Source organism: Triturus cristatus, chromosome 7 (genome assembly GCF_964204655.1).
Source record: "Triturus cristatus chromosome 7, aTriCri1.1, whole genome shotgun sequence".
NCBI classification, from domain to species: Eukaryota; Metazoa; Chordata; class Amphibia; order Caudata; family Salamandridae; genus Triturus; species Triturus cristatus.
Genome location: NC_140590.1, coordinates 43,495,663 through 43,518,467, shown reverse-complemented (window position 1 = coordinate 43,518,467; position 22,805 = coordinate 43,495,663). Strand labels below are relative to the sequence as shown.

Below are 22,805 nucleotides of genomic sequence, written 5' to 3'. Positions count from 1 at the left end.
ACTTAGACATTACACATGGACATCCTTTCTTTCATTTCTATACACTCCATCTTTTCCCATCATGGCGAAAAACAATCTGACGATGGAGTGGATGCCCATGCGCACTGTTGTCCAGGGGAGGAGTCACCAACCTCGTGACCAAAGGCTTCTTCCGAAGACAACAACAACCTGCAATCATCCGAGCCCAACACCAGATGGCGATCTTATCCTCAGTGTGTGACTCTGCAGCTCTACATGCCAAGAACAGATGCATACTGGTAAGTAGCATATTCCTTCCCCAACACTCTCTTCCAGCACTAGTGTTCATGAAGCTCATAGGAATGATGGCGTCTTGCATCTTTATAGTGCCCCATGCAAGACTACACATGCGTCCACTTCAAGAGTGCCTAGCACAACAGTGGAACCAGGCCCAGGGTCAGCTGACGGATCTGGTGTTGGTGGACGGCTGCACACATCACTCTCTGCAGTGGTGGAACACCACAAACCTTTCCAAAGGGCGGCCGTTCCTGGACCCGGTTCCTCAGGTGATTCTAACAGCGGACGCATCGCTCTCCGGCTGGGGAGCGCACCTCCTACACCACACAATGCAAGGTCTATGGACGCCACAGCAAAAATTGCTCCACATCAACCATCTGGAGCTCTTGGCGATCTTTCTAGCCCTAAAATCTTTCCAAAAACAGATTTCGGGCAAAGCAGTCCTCATTCGCACAGACAACATGACTGCAATGTATTATATCCAAAAACAGGGGGGGGGACACTCTCCCCAGCTCTCCCGCTTAGCCCAGAGCATATGGAGATGGGCAATTCCCCAAAACATCTTGTTCGAGGCATATGAGCTGCAGATCACACACTGAGGATAAGATCGCCATCTGGTGTTGGGCTCGGATGATTGCAGGTTGTTGTTGTCTTCGGAGAAGCCTTTGGTCACGAGGTTGGTGACTCCTCCCCTGGACAACAGTGCGCATGGGCATCCACTCCATCGGCAGATTGTTTTTTTCCGCCATTGGGTTCGGATGAACTTTTTTCCGCTCCAGCAGAAAACTTCCAGCAATCGATTTAACTCTTTGATTTGTATTCCATCGACGTCGACATCAACTCGGACCGGTTCCGGAAGCGGCTGATGGACAGGACACCCTTCAAAAAATGCCCCCAGTGTGGAGCGAAGTTCCCCCACAGTGACCACCACGAGGTTTGCAACCTCTGCCTGTCGCCGGAACACAACGAGTCCACCTGTCCAGCTTGTTCCGCTTTCCGTTCGAAGAAGACCCTCCGGGACCGAAGAGCTCGACGCCATATTATGGCCAAACCAGCTCCAGAACCGGAAGACATCTTTGCTCAAGATGTTCCCGAAGACGACACCGAAGATCTCGAGATCGTGTCCGAAGCCGACGATTCCGATGACCTCATCACTCCAGGGCAGCGTGTGAGTACCACCCCCCCTGCCCCTGCCCCATCCAAAAAAGCAGTGGTCAAGACTCCGCCAGTTGGGCCCAGTCGCGACCGGAAATCCTCTTCAGAAGCCCCGCCCTCGGGCCCGGCTCCGAAGACATCTAAGCCTGTGGGTGGCTCGGGCTCGAGCAAACCTCACCTAATTGTGCCTTTAACACCCTCGGCACCCAAACACTCATTGTTGGCACCGAAACAGGCTCCAAGACCGAAATCTCCTTCGGCACAGAAACGTTCCTCGGCACCGAAGTCTCCACCGGCACCGAAACGTTCTTCAACATCGATGCCTAAAAGTCCATCGACACCGAAAACTCATTCGGCACCGAAACATCAATCGGCACCGAAACCTCAGTCGGCACCGGAAAATCAGTCGGCACCGAAAAATCAGTCGGCACCGAAAAATCAGTCGGCACCGAAAAATCAGTCGGCACCGAAAAATCCATCGGACCCGAAAAAATCATCGGAGCCGAAAACTGCGTCCCCGCCGAAACAAGCTCATAAAGACCCGAAGCGGACGTCACAGACACCACCTTCGGAGCCAGATGATCTTTTTCGACCAGATCCTACTCAGAAGCGGATCTACATCAATCCTAAAACGGGACATGTGACTGCCATCCCATATAAAAAGCGGAAGCTGGACACTACACCTCCCCCAGCTCCCATACGGAAAAAGGACTGTGCTACTTCACCACTTCGTCCTTCCTCTCCTGTTTTACCTCCTAACCCGTCCCCCCCTCCTCCTCCTGCTTCTCCTTTACCTTTACCTTTACCATCTCCCTATCACTCACCTCCTCCACAGGATGATAATGATGACTTAGGGGGAGGGGCGGACCCTGATTTATTTGATGATCCTGCTGACCCAAACGACCCTTTTACGTTCCCAGACCCAGCACCCATGGATGACTGGTCTTATCCTATACCTGACATGCCTGACCCCACTACCTACCCTTCCAAGCCCTCCCCTCCTGATGACCACCTAGGGTACGGCCAACTTATAAATAGGGCAGCAACATTCCACGGCGTTACAATGCACACAGACGCCATTGAAGAGGACTTCCTCCTTGATACCTTTGAGCAGTCACAAAAGACTGTCCACATACTGCCCATGATCAAAGGGGTTATAAAGCATGCTACTGAAGTCTTTAAGGACCCTGTTCGAGCTAGGGTGCTCAACCCACGCATCGAAAAAAAGTACCGACCAGCCCCGCAAGACCCTGCATACATTAAGGCCCAGCTCCCTTTAGACTCCCTAGTCGTATCAAATGCCAGGAAGCGCGCTAACTCTCAGACAACTGGAGAAACGCCTCCCCCAGACAAGGAGTCTAAGCTTTTAGAAGCCTCGGGCAAACGGGTCGCCGCGCAGGCGGCTAACCATTGGCGTATTGCCAATACCCAGGCCCTGTTAGCCAGGTATGATAGAGCGCATTATGACCAACTTGAGGACCTTATGCAGCATCTGCCTGAACCTTTTAAGTCCCAGGCCTCTGACCTCATCCAAGAAGGCAAATTAATATCTAATGCCTCCATTAAATGCGCCTTAGATGCAGCAGACACTGCTTCTAGAGCGGTCAATACTGGCGTCTTACTCAGACGACATGCCTGGCTCCGTATTTCCGGTTTTAAACCGGAGGTTCAAACCGCAATTCTTGCTCAACCTTTCAACCAAGAGCAGCTATTTGGCCCTGCAGTGGATACTGCATTAGAAAAAATGAAAAAGGATAATGAAACTGCCAAGTCTATGGGAGCACTGCAGTCTCAACAGAACCGGGGTTCCTTTCGTCGCTCCTTTTATAGAGGAGGCTCCAAAAACACATCAACTGAGACCACGTCCACCTTTAAAAATTCTGGACAAACATCCCCTAACAGAGGTTACTTCCGGGGAGGTTATAGGGGAAACAATAACAAAGGTCGAGGACGCGGCAATAACAACAACACCCGCACCTCACCAGCCACCAAACAGTGACTTGCCACCACTCCCCCCAGACCATTCCACTCCGGTCGGGGGACGACTCCAACAATTCCTGCCTGTCTGGACTTCCATCACCACAGACAGGTGGGTAAGACAAATTATCCAGTCTGGCTACTGCCTCGAACTCATACAATCCCCCCCAAACATACCGCCCAAACAACGTCCAATGTCCTCGCATCATCTCTCTCTCCTCAAACAAGAAGTTCAATCCCTGTTACAAAAACATGCGATAGAACCAGTTCCCCTTCAACATCAGGGAAAAGGGGTATATTCTCTATACTTCCTCATTCCCAAAAAGGACAAAACACTAAGGCCCATACTGGATCTCAGACTACTAAACCAGTATATACATTCGGATCATTTTCACATGACCACTCTCCAACAAGTCCTCCCACTTTTACAACAGGGAGACTTCCTCGCCACATTGGACCTCAAGGACGCATACTTTCACATCCCTATGCATCCCGCTCACAGAAAATATCTACGATTTGTGGTAGATGGGCAACACTATCAATTTACAGTTCTCCCATTCGGAGTAACAACAGCACCCAGAGTGTTCACCAAGTGCCTAGCAGTCGTGGCAGCGCATCTCAGAAGACAACAGATCCATGTCTTCCCCTATCTGGACGATTGGCTCATAAAAGCCAATACATACCAAAAATGCGTTCTCCACACTCATCGCACGATTCAAACTCTCCACGATTTGGGATTCACTATCAACTACCCCAAATCCCACCTACAACCTTCCCACTTACATCAGTATCTAGGAGCAACCATAGATACATCCAAAGCCATTGCCTATCCCAGCACAGCCAGGATAGCCAGTATACAAAATCTCATCTCTCAATTTCAAACTCATCCATCTCTTCCAGCAAGAGTGTTCATGCAGCTCCTAGGCATGATGGCGTCCTGCATCTCCATAGTCCCACACGCACGACTTCAAATGCGTCCCTTACAAGAATGCTTAGCACAACAGTGGAACCAAGCTCACGGACAACTTACCGATCTGGTGTTGGTGGACAGTCGCTCACTTCGATCACTGAAATGGTGGAACACCATCAACCTGTCCAAAGGGAGACCGTTCTTAGAGCCTCTTCCACAAGTTGTGCTAACTACAGACGCATCTCTCACGGGGTGGGGAGCCCACCTCCTTCACCATACCACTCAGGGCAGATGGACCAGTCAACAGAAACTGCTCCACATCAACCACCTGGAACTCTTAGCAGTGTTCCTAGCACTAAAATCCTTTCAAATTCACCTAAAGAACAAAACTGTCCTCATACGCACAGACAACATGACGACAATGTATTATATACAGAAACAGGGAGGGACACACTCTCTCCAACTGTCCCAACTGGCACAGCAAATCTGGAGATGGGCAATTCCCCAAAACATCTACCTGTTAGCAGAACATCTCCCAGGGATCCACAACCAAGTGGCCGACCTCCTAAGTCGCCACACACAACAGATCCACGAATGGGAACTACACCCCCAGGTTCTACTCCCCTTCTTCCAGAAGTGGGGACAACCAGACATAGACCTGTTCGCCACTCCCGAAAACACAAAATGCCCAACCTTCGCCGCCAGGTTTCCACACCCACAGTCGAAGGGCAATGCCCTATGGATGAACTGGTCAGGCAGATTTGCGTACGCCTTTCCGCCTCTCCCACTAGTTCCATTTGTGGTACGCAAACTGAAACAACAGTCACTAACACTAATACTAGTGGCTCCCACTTGGGCACGTCAACCGTGGTTCACCACACTTCTGGAACTATCTTTAGTTCCACATCAAAAGCTACGCCTCTCCCCGGATCTGTTAACCCAGAACCATGGAGAAATCAGACACCCAGATCCTCAAACACTGAACCTAGCGATCTGGCTCCTGAGGTCTTAGAGTTCGGTTACCTCAATCTCCCTCCAGACTGTATGAATATCATAAAAGAAGCCAGACGCCCTACTACTAGAGCGTGTTATGCCGCTAAATGGAAACGATTTGCCATCTACTGCGCTAATAATGACATACATCCATTGGATGCTTCCATCCAAAACATCATTTGCTATCTACTACACTTGCAAAGATGCAATCTAGCGTATTCCTCTATACGATTACACCTAGCAGCCTTGGCAGCCTACTTGCAAAATAGGCAACACCTGTCCCTTTTTAAGGTACCAGCCATCAAAGCGTTTATGGAAGGTCTCAAAAGGATTCTTCCCCCAAGATTGCCACCTGCCCCAGTGTGGAATCTCAATGTGGTCCTAACAAGACTCATGGGCCCCCCATTTGAACCTATGCACAAATGTGAATTGCAATTCCTAACATGGAAGGTAGCCTTCCTTATCGCAATCACTTCCCTGCGCAGAGTAAGTGAAATACAAGCCCTTACACTTGAAGAACCTTTCTTACAACTACACCGTAACAAAGTGGTTCTTAGGACAAACCCTAAATTTCTTCCAAAAGTGATTTCCCCTTTCCACCTTAACCAATCAGTAGAATTACCGGTCTTTTTCCCAAATCCAGACTCGGTAGCTGAAAGGGCCCTACATACCTTAGATGTTAAAAGAGCATTGCTTTATTACATCGACAGAACAAAACCTTTTCGAAAGACAAAACAACTCTTTGTTGCTTTCGCGCCACCACACAAAGGCAACCCAATCTCCAAATCAGGGATAGCCAGGTGGATAGTTAAATGCATCCAAATATGCTACCTCAAGGCTAAACGTACACTCACAGTTCCCCCTAGGGCGCACTCCACGCGTAAAATAGGGGCTTCTATGGCCTTCTTAGGCAATATTCCCTTAGAAGACATTTGCAAGGCAGCCACATGGTCTACCACGCATACCTTCACTAAACACTATTGTGTTGACGTGCAGGCCAAACAACAGGCCTCCGTGGGCCAGGCTGTCCTAAAAACTTTATTTCAAACTGCTGCAACGGATACAGGCGACCACCGCTAAGGGGAGCACTGCTGTATAATCTATCCTCAGTGTGTGATCTGCAGCTCATATGCCTCGAACGGAATATGCTACTTACCAGTATGCATCTGTTCTTGGCATGTAGAGCTGCAGAGTCACACACGCCCGCCCGCCTCCCCGGGACCTGTATCTGTTCCAGCATCCGTCTTACTTAGACATTACACATGGACATCCTTTCTTTCTTTTCTATATACTCCATCTTTTCCCAACATGGCGAAAAACAATCTGCCGATGGAGTGGATGCCCATGCGCACTGTTGTCCAGGGGAGGAGTCACCAACCTCGTGACCAAAGGCTTCTCCGAAGACAACAACAACCTGCAATCATCCGAGCCCAACACCAGATGGCGATCTTATCCTCAGTGTGTGACTCTGCAGCTCTACATGCCAAGAACAGATGCATACTGGTAAGTAGCATATTCCTCTCCTGGCACAACACGTTCCAGGCGTACAAAACACCATGGCAGATCTGCTCAGCAGACAAACGCAACAACTACACGAATGGGAACTGCATCCACAAGTTCTTCGCCCATTCTTCCAACAGTGGGGGCATCCTCAGATAGACCTCTTCGCCACCCACGAAAACAAAAAATGCCCAAGCTTCGCCGCCAGATACCCACACCCATTGTCCAAGGGCAATGCGATATGGATGAACTGGTCAGGCAGATTTGCATACGCCTTTCCACCTCTCCCACTAATTCCATTAGTGGTCAGGAAGCTACAACAGCACTCCCTCACACTCATTCTGGTAGCTCCGACGTGGGCCAGGCAGCCGTGGTACACCACGCTACTACAACTATCAGTGGTACCACATCAAAAACTGCACCTATCCCCATGCCTCCTAACCCAGAACCATGGAGAAATCAGGCACCCGGACCCAGCTCAGCTCAATCTGGCGATCTGGCTCCTGAAATCCTAGAATTCGGATACCTTAACCTTCCCCCTGATTGCATGAACATCATCATGGAAGCCAGACGTCCTACCACTAGAGCATGTTATGCCGCAAAGTGGAAAAGATTTGTTATTTACTGCCGTAACAATACAATCAACCCTTTAGATGCATCCATACAGCACATCATATGCTATCAGCTCCATCTTCACAGGTGTAACCTGGCATATTCATCCATACGCCTACACCTAGCAGCGATCGCTGATTATCTACAAAACAGACAGCATTTATCACTCTTCAGAGTGCCCGCTATTAAAGCCTTCATGGAAGGCCTTAAACGAGTAATTCCTCCCAGGGCACCACCTTCCCCTGTATGGAATCTAAATTTAGTTCTTACACGACTAATGGGTCCGCCCTTCGAACCAATGCATAAATGCGAGCTACAGTTTCTCACCTAGAAAACAGCTTTTCTCGTAGCTATCACTTCCCTTAGAAGGGTTGGTGAAATACAAGCGTTCACTATACAGGAACCCTTCATACAAATACATCACAGCAAGGTCATACTTCGCACAAATCCGAAGTTCCTGCCCAAGGTCATTTCCCCCTTCCATCTCAATCAATCGGTGGAATTACCTGTCTTCTTCTCGCAACCTCAATCTGTTGCGGAAAGAGCCTTACACACACTCGATGTAAAAAGGGCCTTGCTATACTACATACAAAGAACGCAACCCTTCAGGAAGACTAAACAATTGTTCGTCTCCTTCTCTCCACCACATAAAGGCAACCCCATTTCTAAATCAGGGATAGCTAGGTGGATTGTAAAATGCATACAGATTTGCTACCAAAAGGCTAAAAGAACATTATCTGTTCCGCCTAAAGCCCATTCTACAAGAAAGTTAGGGGCTTCTATGGCCTTTCTAGGGAATATACCCTTAGATGAAATCTGCAAAGCAGCCACATGGTCTACACCGCACACCTTCACAAAACATTACTGTGTAGATGTGCATTCCAAGCAGCAAGCTAGAGTGGGCCAGGCTGTACTAAAGACACTATTTCAAACCACTGCAACGGATACCGGTGGTCGCCGCTAGGGTTGGGTACTGCTATATAATCTATGCTAAGTGTACAATCTGCAGCTCATATGCCTCAAACGGAATATGCTACTTACCAGTATGCATCTGTTCTTGGCATGTAGAGCTGCAGAGTTGTACACGCCCACCCGCCTCCCCGGCTACCTGTATCCGTTCCAGTACATCTTATTTAGATACTACACACATGGGTTTCTCACTGTGATTACCAAGCTCCATCATTTCCCTGTTGGCGAAAAACAATCTGAGGATGGAGCCGAAGCCCATGCGCAGTACGGACCGAAGGAGGAGTCACCAAACTCGTGACTTCCAAAGACTGTCCAAGAAGAAAAACAAACTGCAGACATCCGGGCCCAACACCAGATGGCGATCTATGCTAAGTGTACAACTCTGCAGCTCTACATGCCAAGAACAGATGCATACTGGTAAGTAGCATATTCCTTCTACTTGGCATCAAGTTGGGCTTAATGTAACTAGTTGTTTTATACCTTGTACTACCAACTTTGATAGTCCCAATCGGAAGTTAGCACAGCTGAGTTGTCAGCATGTAACTTTGTACTTGCCAATGGGGCTGCATCCACTGACTTGAAAAATCTCCATATTAATGCACGTTTTGCTGATAGTGGAGATGGGAAACAGGGCAGTAATTACTGCTTTGTGTTTCCTAGTTTTGCTGTCAGCAAAACGGGCATTAGTTTGAAGATTTGTTTTAAGTTAATGTATGTGATAACGATGCCAAATAAAAGTGTGCAGACCCCTTCTATGCCGGTGCAGCGCAGAAAACCGCATCATGATATGGTCCCTGTATGTGCATGGCCAAAAATAGAACGTTCGAATACTTGTAGATGATATGCCTGGCCCTCTGAGACAACAGCAGAAAGTGCAGATACAATTTTTCTTAAGAATGTTGGCTTAAGACCTCTGCATTTTATAAATGTATTTATACTTATTTAGCATAAACCGAGCTAGGAAGCAATGGAGCACTGTACAACATCTTCTCCAATGGCCAACTCAATGCTTCTAAACCTTTCTGAGTTCCTTCCAATTCTCCGAAGCCTCATGCATTGGTCATCATTGGTCATAAGGCTCAACGTTAGCTGGATGTGTTACACAATTGAGCTGTAAACTCTTGTGGAGATAGTTCTTCAGCCTACTCTAGGGCAAATAAGGGACATATGGTCTTGGTCAAATAAGGGGCACATGATCTAGGGCAAGTAAGGGCCATATGGTCTAAGGCAAATAAGGGGCACATGATCTAGGGCAAATAAGGGGCACATGATCTTGGGCAAGTAAGGGCCATATGGTCTAAGGCAAATAAGGGGCACATGATCTAGGGCAAGTAAGGGGCATATGGTCTAGGTCAAATATGAGGCATATGGTCTTGAGCAAATAAAGGGCATATGGAAACGGTGTGAGGCGCTTGTGGTTTTCTTTTTAGGTCATAATTTCAAGTGTGCTTTTTAGGCCTCGGCTCGAAGGCTGCGCTTGCGCAGTCTCGATCCGAGATTTAATGACTTGGAGAAGAGGGGCTTGAACCCGCCCCTCTTCTCCCCTGTTCTCCATTGGCTGGCCTCTTCAATGCTGGCCAGCCATTGGAGAAGAGGACCCGTCACTCCGATCAGGCCCCGTCCTTTTCGGATCGGGGGGCGTGTTTTTTGCAGAAAGTCTAATTATCTCCTCCAGCCAATGGCTGGGGGAGATAACAGCAAAACACGCCCCCGAATCCGAAAACGACGCTGCGTTTCTCCGAGGCATTTCTGCTTCGCCTCGGAGAAAGGCAGTGGTTTTAATGGCGTCCTCTCCCCCTGCTCTTGTTTCACTTCTTCCTGCGTATAAAAGCTCTAAAGGACGAGCAGGCTGCCCAGTAACAGCTCCCATCGGTTTCCGATTGAGCTGCCGGAGTGAAACCTCAGCTCGGCGTCTGCACAGGGAGGGGGCGCCGCTGGCTCGAGCTTCATCCGCTTAGGATGCGGAATTCTCTCAGCAACAGATGATGGCTATCCGGGAGCTCAAAGTCTGTCTCCTCGGGGTGAGTGCGGCGGGTCCCGGACATCCTTATCGACACGGCTGTCATGTTTGTAAACACGGGGTGCTAGCAGGATGTGGTGAGAGTGATATAATGTGCCCTTGTCGGGGGCATACTTGTTTTTGGTGAGCTGTGCGCTTGTTTCAGCTCCTGGGGGCGACTGTGGTGTTCTGGCAAAAGCATTACGTGGGAAGACGTGAGGAAAGTGTCTGTGACATCTCTACGTGGTACGAAGCAGGCCACCGAGTCTCTTCGGGTATCCTGCTGAATTTAGCGTGTTTTCCTGGGACTCTATCCTCCCTTCTCCTGGATACAGTGGATAACGTTTCCTGGAAATTCCTGCTCATTACATTCCCAGCTGGGAGCCCTGCGGCGGACCCAGACAGGAAACCACCTCAAGGGGGAGGGGGCGGGGTAGGACCCCACTGAGATTTACACATTCGGCTGTAGGCACAGTGTTTTGTTTCATTTTTTGGTTCTTATTAAAAAGTCAGTTTTCAGCCACATCACCGCAGTTCACCGAAGTAAATACGATTTTAAGAATTAAAGGGCTTGCTGTTGAGCCAGCCAGTGTCTTTGTTTTAGGAAATGGCACAGCTGGAATTTGAGCCACTACTGTGGCTTTGATGCATTATAAAATAGCCCACCGGAATAATCAAACTCGAGGTAACTCCCCATAACGTACCACAGTTGCCACATAGCATCATCTGATGCTTAATTTACATTTTTGAACAAAGATGTGTTTCTGGCTCAAATGGTTAAAAACTTGAATCTAAAAACATATGGGGCCGCGCCGAGGCAGGCCCTTTGCAAGGATGAACTATTCACTGCTCGGTGGCTGTATGTAAGCGTTAACCTCGTATTGTTGAGCCAAAACGTTTACTTATTATTTTTTGTTTGTTTAATTTTACGGAGTTTTATATAGTGCGAACTTGCAGGGGGTAACACGGAGATGGAAGGGACATTGCAGCCGACATTAGAGTGCTGATTTGAGAGGCTCGTTGTGTAAGCTGCGTTTTCCAGAGTGCGGACTTGTGTATACTGCGCAGTGCGCGCTAAGCAATCACAGCATAAGGCGACTGCCTAGGAGGGAGGATGCACCAGAAAGGGGGCGGCTTGGGTTCCCAATGGGGACTGATTACTCGTAAACTGGCGCCATACCATGAGACTGACTGTGAAACAACCCTCGTTTCTCAGTCAGCAGAAGGAGCACGCTGGACACTGTAGGCACATATTTGACACGACAAAACTTGAACTACAAGCCCCAGCATGCTTAGTATTGTAACTTGGAACAGCAGGACCGGCCCAGAGTCATCCTCAAGGCATGGGTCCAGTCGGCAGCTATCTATGTCACGTACAACGTGTGAAAGGTGAAGAATTGCAGTTTCCCGCTTATATCTGACCAGGGACCCCTGCGTGGGGCAGTCTTGCCTCGGTTGCAGTTGCAGAGATTGCCGCTATGATTGTTTATGATGACGTGCGCCCCCACCTCACCACCTCCTGGCCTCTAGCCAAGAGTAGAGTTTCGACATTTGTCCTAGTGTTTTTAGAAATGATGACTGCGGGCCAGCTTCCTGTGTTTCCTTTTCTCTGCTCCTTTGTTCCCCTTTGTTACGAAAACGAACGGCCTCTCGTGCCCGTTGGAACTAAAGCTACAAACCGCTTCAGTCTTTGCAGCGCTATGCTGCCGTGTGTGCCGTCGCTTCACAGATCAGTGCAGTCAGACATCAGCAGAAAAACGTATTTTGTGTTAAGGTGGCTCTTATTGTTACGCCGTGTCCGCTGTTTGTGATGCCCCCGAGCTGTGTAGCTGGCAGTACTAGATGAAGGGCAAAACCCAGGAGTGAGGCCTCTAAGCGCTCGCCAACAGCATAAACTAACAAGCGCTATATAAATACAACCCTTTTTAGGTGGAGGACCGTCCGGTCTGCCGAAGGCAGAACCGGAAGTCGGAGATTTAATGTTTGGCTTGAACCCGCCCCTCTTCTCCATTGGCTGGCCTCTTGAATGCTGGCCAGCCATTGGAGAAGAGGCTTTGTCACTCCGAACAGGCCCCGTCCTTTTCGGATTCGGGGGCGTGTTTTTTCGTTACTTTTCTAATTATCTCCTCCAGCCAATGGCAAGAGGAGAGAAAAGCAAAACACGCCCCCGAATCCGAAAACGCCACTGCGTTTCTCCGAGGCATTTCTGCTCTGCCTCGGAGAAAGGCAGTGGTGTGCTTGCCTTTTGCTCTGCCTTGTTTGGGTTGTCACATTATCTCAGTACGGTCTTGAGGGTACGCCAGCACTGCCGCTTTAAGAACGGTTCTGTTTTACCTCTGCAGAAGTTTGGAAACCATGGGTGAAAATCGAGTTGCGTCTGCTGCTTTAAAGTATGCCCTCAAATATCGTCCACGCTGAGCACTGTAAAGCACAGAGCGTACATGGGCACTGAACATAGTACAGGCTTTGGGCATCCTGCATTAATGGCGCCTAGAACCCCAATCCACTAAACGCCATCCCCTTCCTGCTCCCAGGCCCTCCTGGCAAACAGCGAAGGGAAGGGGCGAGCGGTTATAGAGGAACCTGGGACTTGTAGTCCTCGCACTTGAAGACGTTCTGTGGCATCACGCCGTCGCTACCCATGGGACTGCAGCTCCCAGCGTGCGCTCAGGCCAGTGCTACGCAGGCGCTCTGGTGTTCGAAGGAGCGCGTCTGTTATGCTGCTTCGGCGAGGATAAAAAAAAAGAACAGCAACTGGAGGGAGCGCGAGGCACACGGCGCGGGAGCGGCCGGGGGTGCAAGTAATCTATGTGTGTCCGCGCAGCCTTTGTGCGCCGCAACAATGTAACAAAGCGCCGCCTGGGCGCGCTTCGGAGCGGACGACAAGCCTGGCTTATACATGGCTTCTCCGCTCCCCCGAAGCGGCCATCCTTGGGCGCCGCTGCGCCGTCTCCACCGCTCCCGGGGCTGCGCAGGCCGTGGCTGTAGGGGCGGGGACGGGGGGAGGCTCTCCGTGCATGGCTCCCAGAACTGCAGGAAGAAGAGCGTTGCTCACGGGGGGGAATTTTTTTTCTTCCCTGCCCTCCATCTTTTCAAGGTGAAAATGAGAGGAGGGAAGGAGGGGTAGTAGGAGGGCTCTAGCTGGGGAAGCTTTGTGAATGTATGAGCTGGGCACGGAAGGGGTGGGCATGGGATGCGGTTGCCAGGCAGGCGAGGGGGTACCCTTGAACGTGTGACGGGAAAGGGGGTGTGGGGCGTGATGGTTCCAGAGTGGAAGGGACATATATCTCCTAGTGGGTGTTACCAAGAGACCAGGTCTTCGCTGTGATGCTCGGCTGTGGGGGGAGCTTCAACCACCTGGCACCCTTTTTAGGTTTCTCGTGCCTTAAACACTGTTAAATGATGATTTATTGCTAATCTCGTCACAGGTGCTGGAAGGTTTGTGGAAGCCACTGTGTGTGTATGCGTGGCTCTGTGAGTGTGGCTCTGTGTATGTGGCTCTGTGTATGTGGCTGTGTGTCTGGCTCTATGCGTGGTGGCTCTGTCTGTGTGTAGGTAACTGTGTGTGTAGGTGGCTCTGTGGGTGGCTCTATTTGTGTGTGGGAAAGATCCTCAAGAGACAATGATATAGTATAAATAATATATATTTTATTCAGGTAGGACTTAACCCCCCCGTCTGCTAACAACACCTAGATCTAAGTTCTAGTAAAACTGTCAGTGAATCAAATGGATACATTCTATACTGAATCTTCGTGCTTGTAAGATTCCGACAGTATGATGTCATATTACAATGTTAAGGATAATAGCACAGAAACACATTACAATGACTGAATGTAACTTACAAATAAATGAAAGGGAGAATACCACACATCTCCCTTCCAATAACAAAAAATAAACCCCCGCCTCAAAAAAAAAAAAAGTACAATGTAAGTCAATAAGAAATATTTCTAATGCTGTACAAATATTTTGGTTTGACATGTGGCCTGGTACGTTTTTTCTCGCTCCACAACATCCCTACAACCTTTCTGTTTGAGTAGAGCATCATTTTTTGCAAAAACATCAGAAGGACAAACAAAAAGTTTGGCAACTCTGTTTAAATTCCAGACTCTATGATCTTCAGTTCTAATGGCATTTTTGAATACTTTAATTACTTTTATTGGTTGTAAGAATTTAGATCTCGCAAGGTCATGGCCCTAACGAGGATTACGAATCCTAACTAAGTCACTAATCCTCGCAACTGTTTAATTTACAGCTTTCCTTGTGTCAAACATTTCTTTATTCATGTACATTTTCTTAACTTCTTTTTCAATGCGTTCTTTGTCACACTCCTCAAACATGGATTTAGAAGATTCATTAGATATCCAGGAAGGACATAACATTGTGGAAGGTTTTCGGTTACGAAATAGCTCAGAAGGAGTTCTCCCTGTCGTTGAATGAGGAGTCAATCTATAGCTTTGAACCTTGTTTTGTACTTCAAAATACCAACACCTGTGATTAGACAAAGCTCTTTGAATGGACTCTTTGAGTACCCGATTAAACCTCTCAACTATTCCATTTGTCTCTGGATGATAGAGAGAGGACCTTTTGTGTATGATACCCCTGTCCTCCAAAAATGTAATCATTTCTCTTGAGGTGAATTGAACACCATTGTCAGAAAGAAGTTTTGAAGGAAAACCTTCTCTTTCAAAAAAATTATTAAGAAATGTTATATTTTTTGTTTCTACTGAGTTTGTAATCATAACCTCAGGCCACCTAGAGTAAACATCAAGAAGCAGAATGAGATACTTATCCACACTAGTGTGCTTTATGGGCCCTAAATCATCAATAACCACCTCTAACTGGGTTGGGACACGCTAGAGCTTTTTGAGTGTCTATTGTGGCTCCTAGATACAGTTGTGTATGGGATGGTTGGAGAGGAGACAAGCAGTTCAAGAATCTGAACCTGGAAGGGGAACACTGGGATTGATTACTGGTTAGAGGTAGAGGTGGGCAGACCCTTAACAGTAGAGCCGGGTGGGGTGAGTACCTTTGACTGTGGTGAAGCCCTTGTGGGTGGAAGGAGCCGGTTTCAGGCTCATGCGAGAGCGAGGGACAACGGAGTGTTTGAAGTCCTGTGTGAGGTCAAATGTAATAGATGCCTCAGTCTTAGAAAATGTCAGCAGGCAATGGAGGGCTGTGAAGTCAGCCAGGGAGGGAGGAGCTTCAGTCTAGTGTGAGTTCATGGGGCGGTGGGTGCCTCACGTGAAGAATGGGCTTCAGTTTGTGGCAAGGTCAGGGAGGGATGGAAGAGGGTGGTTTTTGATCTATGTTGAGGTCAGCAGGGGATTCGGGAGAAAGCTTCAGTCTGTTGATTCAATAATTGTGCTTCTCTCTGCAGGTGAAGGAGGCGCACTTCAAAGCGCATCCGGACTGGAAGTGGTGCAACAAGGACCGAAAGAAGTCCACATCTGATGTGAAACAATTGATTCCTGGTCCAGGCGGGTTGCACAAAGAAATGAGGGAAAGAAGCATGTCAGAAACTGGCACTGCAGCAGCCACAGGAGGTGAGTTCAGTCTGGGATGGGGAGCTGCTATGTGAGGTGAACCGAGCAATGTAGTAGACACAGGAGGCCGAAAGAGGGCCACTGCTGTAGCCAAGGCAGACAAATACTGTTGGAACCTGACTGTCACCTGCATGATGTACAGACATGCTCCCCTCCTGAGTGCCTCCTGCCTGTGTCTGGTTTCCTGACTTACATCACTCTAATCTAGCATGTGCATAGAGACCTGTCCCTGGCATAAGTAGGTCTGGGACTTGGCCACCAACTTTGAGGAGTGCACCAACCGTGCCCTCATTTACTGACAGCGGTCTACGGTCTCTGTCATGAGTTTAGCTCACAGTGCTTGGCAGCTTACCTAGTCTTGAGAATCCATGGTGAGATAGACCTTTATATCTGTTTCAGTGCTGTTGAAGCCTATCTGCCCACTTGTTTGAAGTTTTGCTTCTCTGTGTTTACCCAGTACTTGGCACTATCATACCGAGTGTGTGTGTTGCATGAGGATGTGCATAGCCGGCGTGGCATACGCTTGGTGTGCATGTAATGAGCCAGAGTAATGGAGGCTTGTGGGATCCATTTTGGATACCCCGTGACACAAAATGGAGGTGAAGGTTGTGTTATCATACTAAGGAAGTTTATTGCTTGCATTCCTGAGACCGAGACACCAAAGCAAAAAGAGACCGGGTTAGTTTAGCTATTCAATTGGGTATTTTGCTTTGTAAGAAGCTGCTGATTAGTCTTCATTACCACAGCCTTTTTGGCAGATGGTGAAGGTGATGGGTGGGACTGCAAACTCAGTTGAGCTAGGTGAGGAATCCTTTAGGCGAGGCCGGTCCTATTGTCCTGCCCTGATTACTTCTTCAGTTGGGGCCGATGACAGCCAGGTGCATAAACCTCACAGCTCTTTGTGACTGTCTTGTGGGGGCTTCAGACTGGAGACTACACCACTGAGAGATGCCTTACTCCTTACAAAGGCTATGTCTGGAGAACGTCCCGGAAAAGGACACTAGAAAGGAGAAGCACCCTAAACCAGTTCTTCAGTTACAGACAGTGGATATGTCTGGTTTTGCTGTAAGAAATAAAGACTCCATAAAGTGGGACTCGACTAGCTCACTTGTGGTATAGAATCAAACATGTTGAAAAAGTACTGGCTGAGGTGTCTACTGCATCGACTCCTGATGACCAAAACAGGGTGCCTCTAGTCACCAACTGAGAATGCAGTTTTTCAAAGACACAATGCTCTGTCACAATTTGAGAAGGAGCTTCCAGCTGTTGCTGCTTAAGAAGTGCTGGCTTCCTACTCTGTTGACCTGCAACCCCCAACCTCCCCCAACCACCCACGAGACAGTTTAGATGGGCACAGGTGGAATGTGTGTTCTTTGTCCGGAGTTTCCTCTTGCCGGTGGAGAGTGCCAAGACACCCAAAATGGATTGTATTGTAATAGGGTTGACAGAGGCTTGGAGCTAGCTGCCTATCCCACCTGCTTTCGAGGAAGGGAGCGAACAGGAGAGTCTTTGCAGCCTACAGTGCCCTTCATGGACATCGTTCAGCCAGGCACATGTACACCCCCCACGCATGGCGTCCAGCACACTCGCCAATCAAGATACACCCTCACCCATTACATATGTTAAAGGCATCCCTCGCACGTCCCAGGCGTGATGAAAGCCAAGACCCCAGTCTTGGCAGACTGAGCAAACCCTTGAGAGGATGCATCTGGGTGCAGCATCCCCAGAAGGCATCAGATTAAACAGCCGCTACCCCAAATAGAAACCACTACCACCACTTTCAGTCTCCACGTAGCCATGGTGGAAAGGGTTGACACTGGGGATACATTTTGGGGGACTCCTCACATGAATACCCGCCTCTGATGTGTCACAGCTGTTAAACAGGGAGCACCCACAGTGAGCTTGACTGGTTTTCATGCACAGTAGGGGATAAAAAAAACAGGGCGGACAAGGAAATTTGTAAGGATCAAACAACTTGTGTTGTGACCCCTGGCATGATAATCATGTCGAGGTTGATGTAGCCTGCACCCAGGTGGCTACCTTAGAGGTTGCCCCAGCCTTTCCTGTGCCCTGGAAGATAGGCCTGCAAATGCTGCTGGCAAGACAGGAATCTGACCCTCTGTCAGGAGGTGTGAACACTCCCAAGAGTCAGAAACAAAGGTGGTGACACCTCCCTCCCTGGCAGGATGGCTAGTGAAGTGGCACATCAAGACGGTGAGCTTCAAAGCTTCCACCACCACTGATATGAATCCAGGCTGCCTCCCAAAGCAGGAGCAGCCACCCCAGGCATATTTGCACCCAGTCATGCAGGAAAATTGGGTAATCAGAAGGTATGCACCCCTAGAAGGCTAGCCACACCCCTAGGGTGGGCTACATCGTCTGTACAGCCAAGGAAGGTTTCTGCCATTTTTAAAAAGTGGTAGCAAATATGGTACAGATCCCCAGATATGGTCACCTATGGGGTGGATTAGCCGCTGGGGCCAGTAGTCAATTTGCTACTTGCACCCATACCCCTCAGCCGCTAAATCTGGGATTTAAGGGACACCCCCGATACCAGAACCTCAGATCTGATTCACTTTGCAACATAGAACAAAGAAGAGACCCGAGTCTGCGACTTCAGGACCTGCACAAAGCAAAGGCGCGATAACTGACACCTGAAGTAGCCACCCTACAACTGCACGACTGTGACTCGTCTCAGACTAAAGACAGGTTCCCCCAGACAGAGGCACCCCTTCGAGAGCCAAAGGCAACTTCAGAACTCATTTGGACTGGTGGTACTTGTCCCTTGAAGTCCGCAGATAAAGCACGCTCCCAGAACCAAAAAAATCACTGGCCATTGGCTGTGAGAAAGTGCCCTCTTTCTGCATGGTTGCCACAACTTTTTGATGAATTGCTGACGTGCTTTGACTGAGTGTGCCCTGGGCTCCTGCTAATCAGGTACCCAGGGCCTATGTTCTTTTCCTAAAACTGCATTGAAGCCTGGACTCAATTGGCATCTCTGGCCACAGGTCAGCCCCTGGCAAATGGTACCACAGGTACCCAGGGCACTGTGACCAGAGAAGGCCTCTAAGGGCTGCAGCACTTATTGTGCGACCCTTAGAGGTCCTGTACCCTTACTCACACACACACACACACTGCCTTTGCAGGCTGCATGTTTTGGTGCAAAATGAAGTGAAGAGTCGACATGGCACACCTCCCTGTGTGCCATGCCCACAAACCACTGCCCTTGCATACATCAGTCACCCCTCTAGCTGGGTGCACTATACCAGTAGTGAGGGTACAGGTGCACAAGCCCTGTACCCCTACATTGTCTAAGTCCATTCTTAGACATTGTAAGTGCAGTGCTGCTGCCATTAAGAGTATAAGGTGCTGGGAGTTTGTCATTACGAACTCCACAGCACCATAATGGCTACAGTGAAAACTGAGAAGTTTGGTATCAAACTTCTCATCACAATAACCCCACACTGATGCCACTGTGGGATTTAATTAAAAATGCACACAGAGGACATCTTAGAGTTGCTCCCTGAAAACTAACCCACCACTAGTGTCCAGGCTAAGTGGCTGCTTTCAGCTTCTACCACCAGGCATGTTTGTGGACCCCTGGGTCGAGAGCCTGCTGCTCTCTGGGGCCTGAAACAATGCACATCCTGGGACGAGGTGCCAAGCCTCCTCTCCCAGGATGAGCAGGGTTTCAGCAACTGGTCCCCACTGGTTCTGACCCCTACTTTGGGAGGGAGAAACGGCGGGAAAAACAAGTGAGGAAGCGAGGTGGGCCCACCTCTGCCAACTCCACCCCTCAAGTGGAGGAGGCGAGGTGAAGCACAACTCCCAGTCCCCACCATCTTGCAGATGGGGGGACTCAGCCAACCAGGGACAGGCTCCTGCCCCCCTCCAACTGGAGAGTGGCATAATAGGGGTTGTACTCACCCTAGGGAAGGGACCCATTGGTCCCTGCCTTCAACCTACCTGTAACTCCCCTAAATCTAGTATTTAGGGGCACCCCTGAACCTGGCTTCCTCAGACAAGAAGAAGCTACAAGGAGAAGAAGAAGGACCAAACAGCCATGCAGCAGCTAACAAGAGGAAGATGCCCACCGATATGGCCCCAGCCCTACCGGCCTGTCTCCACCTCGAACCTGCTCCTGCGAAGTCCCGGTGTGTTCTGCAGCCAGCAACCTTGCAAACCCTGAAGGACCTGCTTGCCTTCAACCCCAGAGACTGTGTCTCCCGTGGAGACCGGATTTGTTCATCTGCGACCTCTGGTTCCAGCCGGATTTGCATCCGCCGTCCACATCCACTGACCTGCCTCAAGCCTCCAGCCGACGCCTGCAGCATAAATCCAGAAGATCCCCCCCCAACCGCGACCAGGAGCTGGTAAGAAGATCCAACCCCAAAAGGCACCCCTGCACCCGAAGCCACACGGCCTTGGGTGCCCAAACCGACGGTGCCTAACCAACCCCTAACTTCCCAATTTACCTCTCAAAGTGGTGGTCGCACTCAGAAGACCCCCAAGCCTGCAGTGCCTTTGCAAACCGGAGGTTCCCCATTGAAAACAACAGGGCGCCCGATGTCGAAACAGCACCCTGCACCCGGCCTCCCTAGTGTCACTGAGGGTGCACCTTTGGTGCTTCTTTGTTTCACCATGTTCGAGGCATATGAGCTGTAGATCATATGCTTTTGCACACATCGCCATCTAGTGTTGGGTCCGGATGTTTTTACTTTGTTTTTCTTCGAAGAAGTCTTTCCAGTCACGAGGTAGGTGACTCCTCCTTTCGTTGATAGTACGCATGGCATCGGCTGCATTGTTAGATTGTTTTTTTCTGCCATCGGGTTTGGATGTGAATTGTTGCGCTCCGTTTTACCACTGTTTCTTTGGGCCCCCTTTGACGCAATCCACTACCCTAAACAGTATTGTTAATCGATTGGGTTTCCCATTCTACGCTTATCGTTTGCTCTCGAAAACCTTCGATCAGAACATTCGTGAAAGGCCGTTTGGGCCTACCCGCGCCGGGATCGGTAGCAGCTGATGGAATGGACTCCATTCAAGTTATGTCCAGGGTGTTGCGCTAAGTCGCCGCGCACCGACTTGTACAAAGTGTGCAACCTTTGCCTATCCCCGGAACATGACACGAAAGACTGCGACGCGTGCCAGTCGTTTTGGTCGAAGAATACCCTCCGTGATCGTCAGGCTCGACATCACAAAATGTACCAACAAAGCAGCTGTGCGCTGGACCTCCTCGGAGAAGAGTCCGAACACGAAGAATTGCAAGCACAGGAAGCCGAAATTGAGGAGGAGCAGGTCTCCGTATCCAACGCTGCCTCCGATGCTGAAGACCTGACACCGGGACAACAGATGACTGACTGACTGACTGACTTGAGGGTATTTGTAGAGCCGAGGCGTCTTGGCGCTAGTGTGAGAAAGTGGCTCTGTATATACTGTTCCCAAATAGGTACAGGGTGTACAGAGTCCACAGTCCCCAGAGGTTTGGCAGAGGCTAAAGTTAGATATAACCTTACTCTCTAAAGTGGTAGCTTGGTTGAGCAGCAAGGCAGTATCAGAGGACAGTGTAAAGCATTTGTTGTACACACTCAGCCAGCCAATGGTCTCACACACTCAATAACTGAACTCTAGGCCAATGGTTTATATATAAAAAATATATGCTTGTTTTATTTTAGAACCAACAATAGGTGTTAAAATATACTTTCTCAGAATGAGATGCTTTATATAAATACTTTTGCAATATGCAATTGACTTTTGTAGAAAGTTACAAGTGGTTGCAATAGGCAACACAATTCTAAACACAAAAATGCATTGAGTTCAATGGAAGTTTCAAGTTATTTGCCACAGATTACTTTTAGGATTACTTTTGGAATTCCAGGACTGGATCCTAGATTCAGTCCTGGGTCAGTACTTGGAATCAAGTGATAAAAGTCGACTTAATTACTGTGATGACGTTTAGACAATATTTTGCTTTTTTTAAAAGTTGACACTTAGAAAATATTTCAAAGAAAACAGTCAATGGTTCCCTATGGCAGAAAATTCAAGTTGCAGGTACAGTATGTGCTCGTTACTTTTGTAATCCAGTACTGGGTGCCTAGACTCAGTACTGGGACCTTTATCCAAAACGGGTAAGTAATTACGTTTTCAGATATTATACGATTTTTAAAGAATATTTAAAGTTTGCCGAAATTGACAGAAGAAATTTCACAGAAAAACAGTCAGTGATTTCCTATGGGAGAAAATTGGGTTACTGGTAAGTACAGTTGTAAGTATTTTTCAGAGTCAGTGCTGGGCACCAAGATCCAGCACTGGGAGCTCACCTAAGAGCAGGTGAGTATTTTCGTTTTCGTTACTCGGCTGATTTTTGGTGAATATTTAAAGTTTTGAAAGGTCCACACTTAGAAGAAATTTCAGGAAAAAGCCAGTCAATGTTACCCTATGAGGAAAATAGAGTTTGCGGTTTAAGGGTAAGTACTCGACTGGCAGAGTTAAGGTTCTGGGCATAGACTCGGGGGTCTCTCAGGGTCAGGTAGGTACAGTTGGTTCACCCTCAGCGGCATAAGGGCGGCAGGGTGCAGAGAGAGTTAGGCCCAATGTTATCCTATGAGAGGTAGGGGGGCCTTGGTTGGTGGCTGCTGACTAGCAGGCCACGCGGCTGTGGGAGCTGGGCTTCTGGTCACTTACTCAGGGCAAGTGGGGAAGTAGATGGGTGTAAAGGTTGCACTGCCAGGGCCACTCGGGCGGCTGGGTGCAGGGTGCTTTTGAGCCTTCGGGCGCTCAATTGATTTCAATGGGAAATCTCCGGTTTAGAAAAAGACTGCAAGCTCAGGGACGAAGATTCTTCAGGTGCCACCACCACTTCGAGAGGTAAGTTGGGTAGTTGGCGGATAGG

General features: G+C 49.0%; 1 protein-coding gene across 1 annotated transcript in view; it reads left to right on the top strand.

Moving 5' to 3' along the window:
• Nucleotides 1-22,805, top strand: part of CIC (capicua transcriptional repressor) — a 786,494-nt gene that overhangs the window by 353,329 nt on the left and 410,360 nt on the right. The window contains exon 7 of the mRNA XM_085615585.1: nt 15,748-15,913. Within this exon, the coding sequence (XP_085471711.1) occupies nt 15,748-15,913 (166 nt within the window). The remainder of the gene's footprint in view (nt 1-15,747; nt 15,914-22,805) is intronic.